The following is a 14362-nucleotide window of genomic DNA, read 5'->3' as shown; positions in this document are numbered from 1 at the left end:
TTTGCAGCAACTTGCACAGAAGAAGATGAGTTCAAATGCCATGAACTTCTACTGTCAACTAAGAATACAGAAAAAAAAAGGAGAAAAACTGAATAGAAGTTGTGAGGGGTTCAAGGAAAACAAAGCAAATTTCATAGAGAAAATAATTGTAACCGAAATATGATCGTCTTCAAGATAATTCTTCTAGCAGAAAAAACTAGTTCACCGAAGGGAGGGGCGGACACCGTCCTTCCCTGAATCTCTGATGTGAGTTTTTAAAATTGAGCAGCTTAAGCTGCAATGCGAACGGAATGCCGCCAGTAGAGAGAGAGAGAGAGAGAGAGCTGTCGCCACCAGAGAAAGTGCTGCCGGCGGCGGAGAGATTGCTGTTGCCGCCAGACTGCTCAACAAAGGGAGGGCGGACAAGCCTTTCTCTTGTGTGAGCTTATGAAGTAGAGCAGCTGAGCTGCAATGTGAGGAGGGAAAAGGGTTTCGATCAAAACCTTTTTTTTTCCCCCAATTTTCATTAAATTTTTTATAAACAAAGTTTAAATGCTAGTATATTTCCAAAACCAAGGCCAACTGCTCTCTGCACCACCATGGTAGGATGCGATCGCAAACCAAGACACTTTCTATGTCCTCTACTCTACGTTTTAAAGCCAAGAAAACCTACATCAAAGCTTTAATGAAACCATGGTGTTTTGATATTACTTTGACAATTGGTAAGTCCAAGAAAACCCCGTGTTGAAGTTCATATATTAAACATACTTTTTATTTCAAAATCTATCATGCCATCTAATTAATTGGTAAATATCAAATGTAGTGTTGTTTCAAAACAAGAACGAGTGTCTTATTCACTATAAGAGACCATGTAATTGTGGTTACCAAGTCAACAATGACTCATATCACACTTGCACGATGGCATTAACAAACCACATTTTCTCTTTATCAAACTAGCCATGATCCATTGTCACACCAATATCATGGACTTAATAAAACAAGTGAGCCCTTGTATCTTCGGAACAATCGGTGAGGCCTAGAAACCGTGTGTGACAAAGTTCGGATATCAAATATAGTTTTATTTCAAAATCTATCATGTCATCTAATTAATTGGAAAATATCAAATCTTTTTTTTTTTTCAAATAACAGAATGAGTGGCGTCATACTATAACTATAATGCCAGACGTTTATTCGAATAAGCAAGGCAGATCTAGATCAGGGTCCAGATTCGGACTTGAGTTCCCCACCCGAATGAAGAAGGCCCAACGCCTAAGGGTCCTCCGTCTTGACTGCCTGGGTATAGGGAAGAGGAGGCGGAAGATGAAACACAGAGGAGTCGAAAGTGGGGATGAAGAAGAAGGAGCAGAAGAAGCCGATCGAAACAGCTTCTCGATCGCTCAGAGTGGCATAAGAATGAGAGGTTGAGGAAGAAGAAACACAAGGGAAGGGGAGGAGTGTTAAAAAGATTTTCCTTATCTCATTTCCTCCTTGTTCGCTGCTTATCTTAAACGATAAGGATTTGGATGAACTCGCGTGAAGAAGCAGCATTGGATGAACTCGAAAGTTGTGGGATAAGATGAGCCAAATGTTGATGAAATCTTATACAATTTTTTTGTATATAAGTGTGAAAGATCAATGGAAAAGCAATGAATCTCTTTTCTCTTTCTCTCTATTTCTCCTCTCACTCGCTCCCAACTCGCTCCTTCCTTTCCTTAATCTCGACCAGCGCTCGCTTGATTCTTTCACAAGCAGATTTTCACATGATATCAGAGCCACTCATTGTCGATGTAAGACAAGGCATGATGGGCTCACCGTGCTTCAGTTCGCTGGTCCAGTCTGGCTGTGCTGGAACTTCCAACAACAAGATCTTCTCTGCTGTCTTCATTGTTCGACAGTAGTGACTTACACTAGCGTCTTCCGTTCCCTTTTGTTCCATTGCCTGCAACAGAGAATCACCACTGTTTCCTCAATTCTATTTTAGATTTGGGATTTTTACAAACCCGCTTGATTGAGCAGAAGAACAGTCAAGCCTCTACTACTGGTGAACCAAGGAGCGCCTGGAAATTACAGCGAGGACAATCCTCAGCAGTTTCCCCAATTCTATCAATAGGACGGGTTTTTTATCTATCTCTAAAGCCTGTGGGCGAGAAGAAGTCAGGCACAACAGGCAGGAACCGAATGTGGGAAGCCTCTGCGTCCGCCGGCTGCCTGTGTGCCATCCCTTCTTGTTTCAGAAACTTGAGGGCCATTGCTGCAAAAGATCAACCAACGCCCTCTCTTTGCATTCTGCCTCCTCCCTTTTGATTCCTGAAATAGAGAAGCAGGGCGAACAAAGGACGGCCACTATAGTCTGGCAGTGATTGCTGCTTCCGGTTCCCACTTTCAAAGGCCCTTCTGGATTTGTCAAAGAACAACCCTTCCCTGAGTGTTTCTCCCTCCAGAACAGAAATATCAAATAGCCCAGGGGCATTCCACGGTGACTTTGTTGTTGCAGCGCCTTCACATTCAGGAATACCAACATCCTTTCCTTGTGTTTTTAGCACCCAATGCAACAAATAAAGGACCATCTTTCAGGTCGATCCCACCAGGTCGAAGAGCTGGTTTCATCCCAAGCTTAGGGCAATCCCAAAGTGCACATTTTGGGCCCAAAGAGGCGACCAGACAGGTGCTTAGGGCAGAAGCAAATATGACGCCTACGTTTGCGACTCGGTGAAGGGTTGAGAGAATCCGCTGTCCAGCTGAAACTGTAAGGAGAACAGATTTCATGTCTGGCGAAAGTGCAGTGAGTGCCGAGAGCTAAGGCCAGGCGTGAAGCCTGTTTCAGTTGCTACAGGCCGTGTGCAGCTGAGAAGGAGTCGCTCCTCTCTTTGTTTTAAGTTTTTTCGGCGCCCTCTTTTTCTTTGCTTGGCAGCGACTCTTGCTCGATCGGAGACGTAACCAGGACCGACGGTTACGCACGGTGGTGGTCCAAACATGAATTTTCTGCCACCACTATCTGCAGCTACCATTCATAATCAAAGGCCGGTGGACCTCCATGCAAGCGATGGTACTGGTTTCTCTAGCAATAACAGTCAACCTTCCAAGGAAGTTGCACCTTCATTCACTATGGATGAGTATCATAAACTCTTATCACTTCTTAGAACTTCGTCTGCCTCTATCAATTTCGCAGGTAATATATGCTCATCCCGTATTCCTTGGATTATTGATTCTGGAGCAAGTCGACACATTTGTACCGATAGCTCTCTACTTCAAAAACCAACAAATTGTCGAGTACCTATAAACTTACCTAATGGACATGCAATAACTGTTCAACAATCCAGTGATGTTAAACTATCACCTTTCACTCTTGAAAATTCCTTGTATATTCCTTCCTTCAAAGTAAACCTACTCTATGTGAGTCAGTTGACCAAAGCACTAAACTGTTCTATAACTTTCTTCCCTACTCATTCCCTACTCATTGTGTCTTGCAGGATAAAGAAAGAAAAGGTATATATGAACTCGATCCAGTGACTTCATCCACAAACTGCTTTACTGTGTCCTCTTCCCAAGATCTCTGGCATAGGCGGTTCGGTCATCTTTCTCTTTCTCGTCTTAAACTTGTTGATTCTTATATAGGTTTGAATTGTGATTTGAAAAAAGAAATTTGTTGTGATGCTTGTCATCGCGCAAAGCAAACTCGCTTGAAGTTTGATTTAAGTAGTATTGAAACATCAAAGCCTTTTGAATTAATACATTGTGACATTTGGGGGCCGTATAATCAGTCCACTCTTACTGGAGCACATTATTTTTTAGGCATAGTTGATGACTGTACAAGATCTACATGGGTTTTTTTAATGAGACATAAACATGAAACATTTCATCTCATGAAAATTTTTTTGCCATGATTAAAAATCAGTTTGGAGTCTGTATTAATAATCTGCGCTCAGATAATGGGTCTGAATTTTTTTCATATGAGATAAAATCTTTCTTTCATATGCAAGGGACTTTACAACAACACAGTTGTGTCGCTACTTCACAACAGAATGGAGTAGCAGAGCGAAAACATCGACATCTTTTAAAAACTGTTAGACCATTGCGTTTTGACGCAAATTTACCAAAACGTTTTTCGGGAGAGTGTGTTTTAACAGCAGCTTACTTGATCAACTGCATCCCAACTTCTGTTTTGAAAGGAAAGTCACCATTTGAAAAATTGTTTAACAAAAAACCAAACTTCAAGCATTTGCGTATTTTTTGATCACTTTATTATGCTACAAACAATAACCACAGTAGAGATAAATTTGATATTAGAGCTCATAAATGCATATTTCTTGGTTATCCTGAAGAACAAAAAGCATACAAAGTATATGATCTAGAAAGAAAAAACCTTTTTACTAGTCGAGATGTTATTTGCTATGAAAATATTTTGCCCTTTCAGCAAGTCAAAGAGAACAAAAGTTTGCCGGTATTGCCTTTGCCAATTACCCAAGATGACGAAGCTAGTCCCTTAGATAACATTATTCATGATAACATCAGCCCAAATACACCTATGATGTTTCATGATATGAAACAGAATCATTGGTGGCCTAGAATGAAGTGTGAAATTGTAGAAAAATGTGGCCAAATGCCTAATTTTGCTACAAGGTCAAAGTAGAACATCAACAGCTTGGTGGCTTGTGACAGAAGATAGACATTCCAGTATGAAAATGAGTAGATATCATGATGAATTTCGTGGTAGGTTTGCCTTGCACTAGAAGACAACATGATGCTATTTGGGTGATTATTGATCGACTTACAAAGTCAGCCCATTTTTTGACAATTAAAATCAATTAGTTACTAAAAAGCCACATATAGTTATATATTGACGAGGTTGTGAAACTACATGAGGTACCAAAGTCTATTATTTATTGTGGATCAAGATTCACATTTTACCTTTAGTTTTATGGGCAACTACAAAAAACATTGGGTATCAAGCTGAAGTTGGGCACCACATTCAATTCCCAAATGGATGAGCAATCTTAGAAGATCCATACATTAAATGACATGTTACATGCTTGTGTTCTAAACTAGAAAAGAGAATGAGATAAACATCTGAAATTGATAGAGTTTGCATATAATAACTACCACTCTAGTAGGATGACTCCTTTTGAAGCATTGTACGAAAGGCCTTGCAAATCACCAGCTTGTTGGAACGAAATGAGTGATAGTAAGATCGAGAACCCTTTGGTTTTGCAGTATTGTATTGACTAATTGATAAGGAATAAGTTATGGACTACTTAGAGTAGACAGAAGAGTTATGATGACATTCGGCATAAAGTGTTGACTTTTGAGGTCGATAATCATGTGTTTTTGAAAATTTCAATTACTAAAGGTGTTTTCTCATTTGATATTAAAGGAAATTGAGACCAATGTATAATGAGCCTTTTGAAATATTGGAGAAAAACAAAGAGGTGATAATAAAGACTAGCACTACCACCAGCATAGAGTCATTTTGACGATATTTTTCATGTCTCCATGCTTATAATCATTGATTCGATTGATTTTATGTTCTTGCTAGTGAATTGAGGTTGAATCAACAACGTATAGTTTATGGAGAGACATCATAGCAATGGTGATGCTTCAATGGCATTACCCATCTAGATCGGGTGTCTAACTAATTGATTTGGTGTGTAGTAGTGTCATTGGGGCAGATTTTCACACCTAATGACCCCAATTGAGTATTTCCGTGGTCGCTTGGGTCTAGAAAGTGAGAAGTGTGAACCGTGGTTTATAATATGTGGTTGTACTAACACTCGACTGTATTGAGGTAGGCCGCGCTTGACTTTAAGTTTGAACGAAGACTCTTGGGAGTATACGTGATTAGGCAAGGGACCCTATGAAGTAAAAAAACACGAGGATAAATGTATATGTTACCACATGGTGACTTGCTTTGTCGTTGACATGTGTGAATTCATCGAATAGGAACGGTACTGGTACCTTCCATTCGAATCTTGAGTAGGAAGGTGACTCGCGAGGCATGCAACTGAAAAGCCAAATGAAAGATTTGGGGCTTAGATCGGTCCATCTCGACCTTGTGAGGAAAATTTGAAGAAATGTCCTACATGCATACTGAAACACTTGGCTTTTTCTAGAATCGACAATCTTCAACTTGGTACTTTTTTTTTCAACATACTCTTATTTTTCAAAATTTTAGCAAGATTGCAAAGACCCCTCCCTATTTGCCCTTTGATGGGTCGAATTATGGTCATCGTTCCTCTAATTTAAGATCATATTTTCTAAAATAAAATTTGAAAATCTTGCTTTTATAAAGCATGACAAGTTGACGATGCTTCGCAAAATAAGTAACTTACAAATATGTATTCCAATCCTATTTTCTCAAACAAAATAAGTTGAAAATTTTGATTTTCAAACTATCTTTAAACATGAATTCTAATACAAAATTGGAAGAACTCAAATGACTTTAAAATATCTCTCTTTGAACAATATATTTTTTAAACTTATTTCAGGTTTCTACATTTCAAGCAGATACTTCTACCCTGAAGACACCATATTTTGAACCAAAGTTCATTTAACATCTCCAAAATCTCTATCAATCTTTTGAAAATTTTGCTTAAGCACACATGCATATAGGATTTAAGATAACACTTAAAAATGTTGGAATGTGCAAAGGAAGTGACTAGTTCTTGGTCTAGTTACCCTCAATAGAGGCATTGAGAATTATTGGGCCTTCTACCGACAGGCAAGTTGCTTTCTCTCATTTGTTAAAATAAAAAACCCCCTTTTGGATGCACTTCAAAAACCAAAATCAATTTTGGAATGCAAACAATGTCCTAGGCACAGTAACAAACTGAGTGTTACTGGTTACAAATCGACAACCACCTTTAGCATATCAGTACCACAACCTTGTCAAACAGCATGATATTATTTATCAAACTAACAACTAAAATCTAGTTTTATTTCAGAATCTATCATGACATCTAATTGACAAGCAAAAAATGATTAGTATCATTATACACACCCATAATTGCCATAAGATAATAGCAAATGATATTATGCAACAAGTATGCAACTCTCACAAATATGACAAGTAATTTAATATCATACAAATAAAAATTATTTGAGTCTGTTAGTCCTTTAGGTGCCCAGCACCCCATAACATCATCATCATGTAATTCATCTTCTCTTATAGCTGGTCAATCATGATATTTTGGTAGTCATTTCACACATGCAGCCTTACAACTTCTTGCCCAACCCTTGAACTGTTTTCCTAATGCTTAAAGGTTGATAAACAGATTACGTTTTCAACGTTGTCTATACAAGAAGTTAACTAATAAAGTTAGGAAGTCTCAGCACTTGACCTTATCATCCCTATGCTTTCTTGTATAGAATCTTTATAGTCTGTTGGTAAACCTCTACGCAGCCTAAGGCAACTTCAGTACCATTGTATGTTGGCATATCTAACCACTACTTTTTCAATCCTTAATCTATTCAACATGCTGACGATGCCAATCCATATCCTTGTTTGTGGTGTTCATCACTTCATCCTCTTGATCGGCTGCTGAACTTGTCCTGGTATCGGTTAGTCAAACTTTGACTACCTTAGCACCAGTCCTTGTTTTGTCGCTTCAAAATGTTCATGCATAATGGGTAGACATTTCTCTTCTAAAGGGCTTTTGCCTTCCCACCCAATACTTCATCCTCCAATGCAACTTCCCATAAAATATCCAAACTACTTATTCTTAATAACCATAAATAACAAAATGAACAACACCACAATAAACACCAAATAGACACAAAACTACAGATCATGCCTCCTCCACTATCAATTCATGAAGGATTTACCCCACCACTCAGGAGCGGAGGGAAGGGGGGCCCTTTTGGGCCATGGCCCCACCCCAGTCAATTGAAAAAAAAAAAATTACATTGAAAAAATTGAAAATTTTTAGGTGCGCCATGTATTGTTTGGATTCAAATTTAGTTTGGCCTCACCCGAATCTAGAGGTTGGACTGTTTGGCCCGCCCTTGAAAAAAAATTTGGCTCTGCCCCTGCCACCACCCTAGTTTTCTGTTGTCCCTTATGAACTCCTCTGAATATTGCGTCTCAATTTGCGAGACTCAAGACTTCATGAATGGCAAGATGTCCCTCAACAGGAGGCAGGTTGATAACGTGTTCCCACATTTAGATATGCACCTTGTATACAATGACAAATTAATAAAGCACTGGTAAGTCAACACGACACCAAACATATGCAAAGGAAATAAAAGGTAGTAAAAAATGATAATTTACTTGTACAATCGAAACAAAAAACCACCATTTCTCTGGCTTCTATATAGCAAGTTGTATTGGTGGTCCAGTGTAGCCACATTCCATGTGTAGTCGTCACCACATCAAGGTCCTGTGAATTGGATGTATGGTGTGCACCCTCCCTTCAGAGATGTCAGTGAACAAAAAGTAGTCAAAGAAGCACAGGATGCATGCTCAATACTCCTTGTCCGCTGCTGGTTCCTTAGTGATTTTGTGGTGAAGGGGATTCTTTATAACAATTCAGCTTTCTAAACATTATCCTCTAGTAACTCCACCCTTTGAAAGGGACTTTTCTCTCCCTTTCAAATCGTATCTAGTCCAATCATGCACCACGTAATCGTACTGAAGATGCTCAACCACTGGTTTTCCATGACACTTGAGACATGTGATGTGATAGATAACCTCCAGTGTCATCTTAAATTCAATTTTTAACATGTTGGTTTCTGGGATCCAATATTGGCCGAGGATACAACATGCATGCATGCATTCATTTTCAGTGGTACTCTTCAAGAATTCCACCAAAGGCAAGGCTCTCAAGTGATCCTTTGGGAACTTAAATAGCCTCTTGAACCACTCATAGATTGCATCTTAGTTGGCATGCAGACTCCACTTACCTCCTACCTGAATGTTGAATAAAAAGTAGAATAGTTTGATACCATAAAAGCACATAAAGTTGTCATATTGCTATTATGAACAACAATCAGAGTCGTTAGTTAGTCACCATTAAGATAATAGGCTGACACCGCATTAAGAAGTTATCATATGAGAACCCTTAAGCTAATGCAACAAATAATTAACAAAACCCTTAAGCTATTGAGCTATTGATGTGTCACCATTTAGGCAATGGTCTGATACCACAGAAACAACTAAGTTACTGTGTCGCTAGTATGAACAGCAGTGTATTACAGTTAATAAAAGATTTCAACAATGAAAGAGGGATCAATGGAAAACACACATCCTTCTATTTCGGTCCTGGTTGAATCTTTGGCTTCCCCTCCTCCTGCCCGTTTAGTTGAGGATGTATTTGCTAGATGTCCCTAGAATTCTTTGTGAGTGTCATTTTGCTTGCTCTATCTACCAAACTGTTACTTGTCTGCACCTCCACACGTGGCATTGTGCTATTCCTCGTTATCAGAAACATGATTTTCTATGCCTTGTCCAGTTGCATTCTGATATCCTCTTCTATCATGGCTACTACCAAGTAGGGCATCTTGATCAACTGAATGATCGTCTATTTGCTACCTTCTGATAAAGTTTTGCTCGATTTTGCTATAGTCTCCTGCTCTTTTGGAACCTCCCCCATCGACATTTTGCCACTTATAGTAATGGCCATACTCTGCCCATCCTTATTTTGTCCACGAGACAGTGTCAGTCGCTCTACTACCTCCATAAACTGTGCCATCACTAATTTTGTTTCATTGATATGCATATCCCCCTTTTCTTAGTCCCCCTTAAGTCCTCCAGTGCGTTAATAACCCAGTTCATCAAATTTATCGTCTTCTCCAGCTTTATCTTATTTGCTTGTTTTTTATTCTCCAACAGCTTAGCCATGCTCCTTACCTCCCCTTTGTAGTATCCAAAAGAGAGGAGCAACCAAGTTCTGGTTTTGTGCACTGAATAAGTTCCAAGTCTTATATGAAGAAATCTTATAGCACCCAACATTCTCAGGAGTTTGGGGAAGATGAGGAGAGGGAACAAGCCATCGACAAATAGCTTCCACAACACTCTTCCAGTGGGAAGGAGTATCACAATGCCTAGCATTCTCTTCTCAAGAGCTTGGAGGAGATGGGGGAGACAAAGTTTCAGGCAGGGTTGTAGGGGTAGATGCTATGTCACATAGGTACGGGTATGGGTACGGACCATTTTCAAAAAATTTGGGTATGGGGGTACGGCCATACACACACGGGCATATATATATATATATATATATATATATATATATATATATATAATTTCAAACAAAATAACGTATTCACACATATATATCAAAAAATTGCAAACAGAATAAAATCATGGTCCAAAACACAGTATGAAAGTAATTAACATACAATTATACAAACATGTCAGCTTTCTTGATTCTCCTCAGTCGCATCATGAAGATTAGAACGGCTCTACATGCAGCACTCATTCAGTACAACGGCATGAGTGCAACACTCATTCACATGCCCTGCCGGCAAATGCAATCCACATTCAACAATATTCTAAGACAGTGAAGAATGAAAAGGCCTCATATTCTAAGACAATGAAGAATGAAAAGGAGGCCTCGATTATATTCTCTGAATCTCTGGCTTACCAGGAAGAAGATCAAGTTTATTATGAAAACACACAAAAAAGCTGCAAATCACATTGACACATACAAATAAACACACAAAACACATGAGGAAGCGGTTGGGCTATAAATCATCAGCTAGCCTCTCGGGTAGAGAGGGAGAGAGATTTGAAACCCTCTCGGGTAGAGAAAGGGCGAGCCAGAGGGAGGGGTGTTGGGTTTTCACTTTCAGGCGATGAGTTTTCTGCACACACAATCCGTCGCCGGTGTCGCCGGCGGCGAAGGCAAGGGTGGAGGCGGCGGAGCCGATGAAAATGAAAACAAAAAATGAAAAAAACGCAAAGTCACCTCCTGTCGTCGCTGTTGTCGTCGCCGTTCCGCCCTGCGTTCGCCGCCCCTGTCACCGCCGCTTCGTTGCCGGAGAGAGACGAGAGGTAAAGAGTCGTAAAGACAGAAATGAAAGGGTTTCGTTTTACTTTTTTTTTAACATCAAAATCATTTTTAACATTAAAATGAAATAAACATTTAAAAAAAATGGACAAAATTGGACTCGGTCAATGTTGACTGTGTCCAATTTTGGACAGATACGGCCTCCGGTACGTTGACCGTATCCGGTACGGTCAACGCGTACCGAAGCGGTACCCAGCCCCGTACCGGTACCGGTGTCGTACCGGTACCGGTAGGGTACGCCTCCTTTGGAGGCGTACCCGTGTATCATAGGGTAGATGTGTCCATGGAAGGGAAACGTCTCAGTACTAAGGGCATACTTGTCCAAGAAAAAGTGAAGCAACGATTAGTCTCTAGTTGGACTAACTTGGCAGCAACATGGCACATTAGAGAGAAATGGTCAACCGTTGAGCATCCATTGCCTCCAAGCATTAAATCTATTACAAACTAAAGAGGCAACTATTGACCCCACATCCCCTCTAGTGGGCATTGCAAATGGTGTAAATCAGGCCCAAGTTAGGCAAATACTTCAAGAATATCACTCTTGAATCTCTCACTAACTCAACAAGGCAATACACAAGAATCCTCTAACAAGAGGATAAGGAAAATATATTGATCTTCAGCCAAACAAGGCAAAATACTACAAGATGTGGCTTAACAAGCCATGACCTAAAAGGGGACAACAGTCCCTTATTTATAATGCAAGGGAAGAAGAGAGGAGGAGGGGAAATGGCTGTTGGGCCATTTCCAACGGCTAGAATTCTAGCCGTTGGAGAGAGGCCCAACAGCTAGTTCCCCTCTTAAATAATAATAAAGTGTAAAAAGAAATAGAAAAATACATAAAAGAAAAAGGAAAATTACAAGTATGACCTAGGTACCCTAAAATATACACATATCTATATATGTAAGACATATATTAGCACACTAATATATGTAATGTACATGCACATAGAGATATATATATATATATATATATAGGAATGAATACATTCTAACATCCCCCTCAAACTTACGGTGTGATAACCGAAAGTTTGCCAAGGAGAAATTGAAACCTGGCAGCAGCAAGAGCTTTGGTAAAGAAATCTCCTAGTTGATATTCAGAGGGAACATAGAAGAGATCTATGTTTTTCTGAAGGAACTCTTCACGAACATAATGACAGTCCATCTCTATATGCTTTGTTCTTTCATGAAATGTGTGATTGCTAGCAATATAGATTGCACTTTTGTTGTCGCAACAAAGCTTGACAGGATTCATGATATGAATTCCCATGTCCTTCAATAAGCTTTTAAGCCACACTATCTCCATTGTTGTAGTTGTCATCGCACGATACTCAGCTTCTGTTGATGATAGTGACACCTTATTTTGTTTCTTGCATCGCTAGGAGATCAAGGAATCACCTAAAAACACACAAAAACCAATGGTGGAGTGCCTATTGTTGGGATCTTCACCCCAATCAACATCTGTATAAGCAACTAATTCTAATATAGAAGAGGAAGACAGAAATAGTCCTTTGTTGATAGTGTTTTTCACATAACGGACATACATGTTTTTGTATCTACTATCATATATCTTAAACTCCTAGCAGTTTGATGTATGATTTGTATATATAAATGTATGTGTGTATGCATAGGACTTTTTTGTAACTTTTTGTATTTATTTTGTCTTTATTTTTCATGCCTTTTTCTAAACCTTTTTCTTTTCCTTTTTTTTATTATGAAAGGAAGTAGCTGTTGGGAGTTCCCAACGGCTAGAAATCTAGCTGTTGGGAGCCCCAACAGCCACTTCCTCTTCCTCTTTTCTTCCTCCTTTCTTATATACTTCCTCTATAAATAGGGCACTTGGGACCTTTGTTCTTTTAAGGCTTTTTGGCCTCTCTTGTGTATTCTTCTCTTGAGATTAATATATTTGGTATCTTCTCCTCAAGTTTGAGGTTTGGCTTTGCATTATCTATTGAAGTTGTTGGGATCTTCAAGAGTGTATCTCTTGAAGCATTTGTATTCTCGAATTTGGGCCTGATTTACATGGTATCAGAGCAAGGTTGTGGCTCTTTGTCGTGCTGTTTTTTTTCAAGACTTGAAGATTCAGCTATTACTCTTTCTTTGGAGCTGTGAAGCACTCCAAGTGTTCGATGTATTGCCGGCTGTGATTTAACACAAACACAAGAGGGTTTTGTTTGCTGACCTCTTTTGGTGATATTTGTGACGGGATCAAGCTTCCTTGAGGTGAAGATTGAAGCAGTTTTTGGCACATCAAAAGCTTCTTTTTTTTTTGTGGCTGTTTTTCATCCTAGCACTACCTCAACGTCTCCTCTACAAGGTACACATTATGGATGAAAGAAATTCTTCTACTCCTCTCCCTAAACTTACTTCATCAAACTATGTTTCTTGGGCAAAAACTATGGAACATTTCATTAGAAGTAAAGGCTTATGGGGACTTGTTGATGGATCTAAAAGTGAACCTCAATTAGTCCTAACCAAAACCATAGATGGTAAAGCCCAAGAACTAGATGGAGTGGAAAAAGACAAGGTCATGAGTGAATACGAGAGAAAATGGGAAGAGTGGAAGATAGGACATCACAAGATTATCACTTGGATTATTGCTTGTGTTGATACTACGACTATGGGCCAAATAGCAAAACATAATTTTGCTCATGATGCTTGGGATTTCCTCAAGAAAACCCACACTATGAAAGATGTGGCTTACATGTGCAATCTTCAAATGAAGATTGCAAGTCTCCAACAAGGGGATAAGTCCATTAAGCAATACGTTGGAGAAATGGAGCAATTATGGGACGAACTTGCCCTATTTGAACCCGAATGGTATGATCCAAGAGACATTGGAGTGAGGGAAAAACAAATCCAAAGGGAAAAATTTTATAAATTCATTCTTGGTCTTAGACCGGAATATGATGGAGTCAAAACTTCCTTGCTTCATAGACATAAGGTGCCATCTATGAATGAAGCCATAGCCGAGCTTCAAATGGAGGAGAATAGACTCAATTTTTGTAAAGAAAAGAGTGAAAGTGTTCTTGCTACTTCAAGACCCGGCGCTCATATGAGAACTTATAGACCTCCTCATTTTAATCGAAATTATGAGAATAATGGCAACAAGAAGATTATATGTTTCCATTGTCAAGAAGAAGGACACACTAAACCTAGGTGTCCTAAATTGAGGAGATTTGACAAAAAGACAAGTGTGGCTGGGACAATGTATGAAGAAAGCAATCGATTTGACGTAGACAAGCTTATTGATGCTCTTCAACCACTACTCAAAGGGAAAGGGACTTCTCCAACTTCCGGAGCAACGATAGCATCTACATCTTCAAGTAAGTACTCTTGGATTCTTGATTCTGGAGCTTCTTTTCATATGACCCCTTGTAGTTCAT

At 39.3% G+C, this 14362-nt stretch overlaps 1 protein-coding gene across 1 annotated transcript in view; it reads right to left on the bottom strand.

Annotated features, from left to right (window-relative positions):
* Nucleotides 1–8862: 8862 nt before the first annotated feature.
* Nucleotides 8863–14362, bottom strand: part of LOC116264183 (cadmium-induced protein AS8) — a 29654-nt gene continuing 24154 nt past the window's right edge. Inside the window, exon 4 of the mRNA XM_031644257.2 lies at nt 8863–8881. Within this exon, the coding sequence (XP_031500117.1) occupies nt 8878–8881 (4 nt within the window). The 3' untranslated portion in view covers nt 8863–8877. The remainder of the gene's footprint in view (nt 8882–14362) is intronic.

The sequence above is a fragment of the Nymphaea colorata genome, chromosome 11 (genome assembly GCF_008831285.2).
Source record: "Nymphaea colorata isolate Beijing-Zhang1983 chromosome 11, ASM883128v2, whole genome shotgun sequence".
In the NCBI taxonomy this organism is placed as follows: Eukaryota; Viridiplantae; Streptophyta; class Magnoliopsida; order Nymphaeales; family Nymphaeaceae; genus Nymphaea; species Nymphaea colorata.
This window is presented reverse-complemented; position numbering and strand designations above follow the sequence as displayed.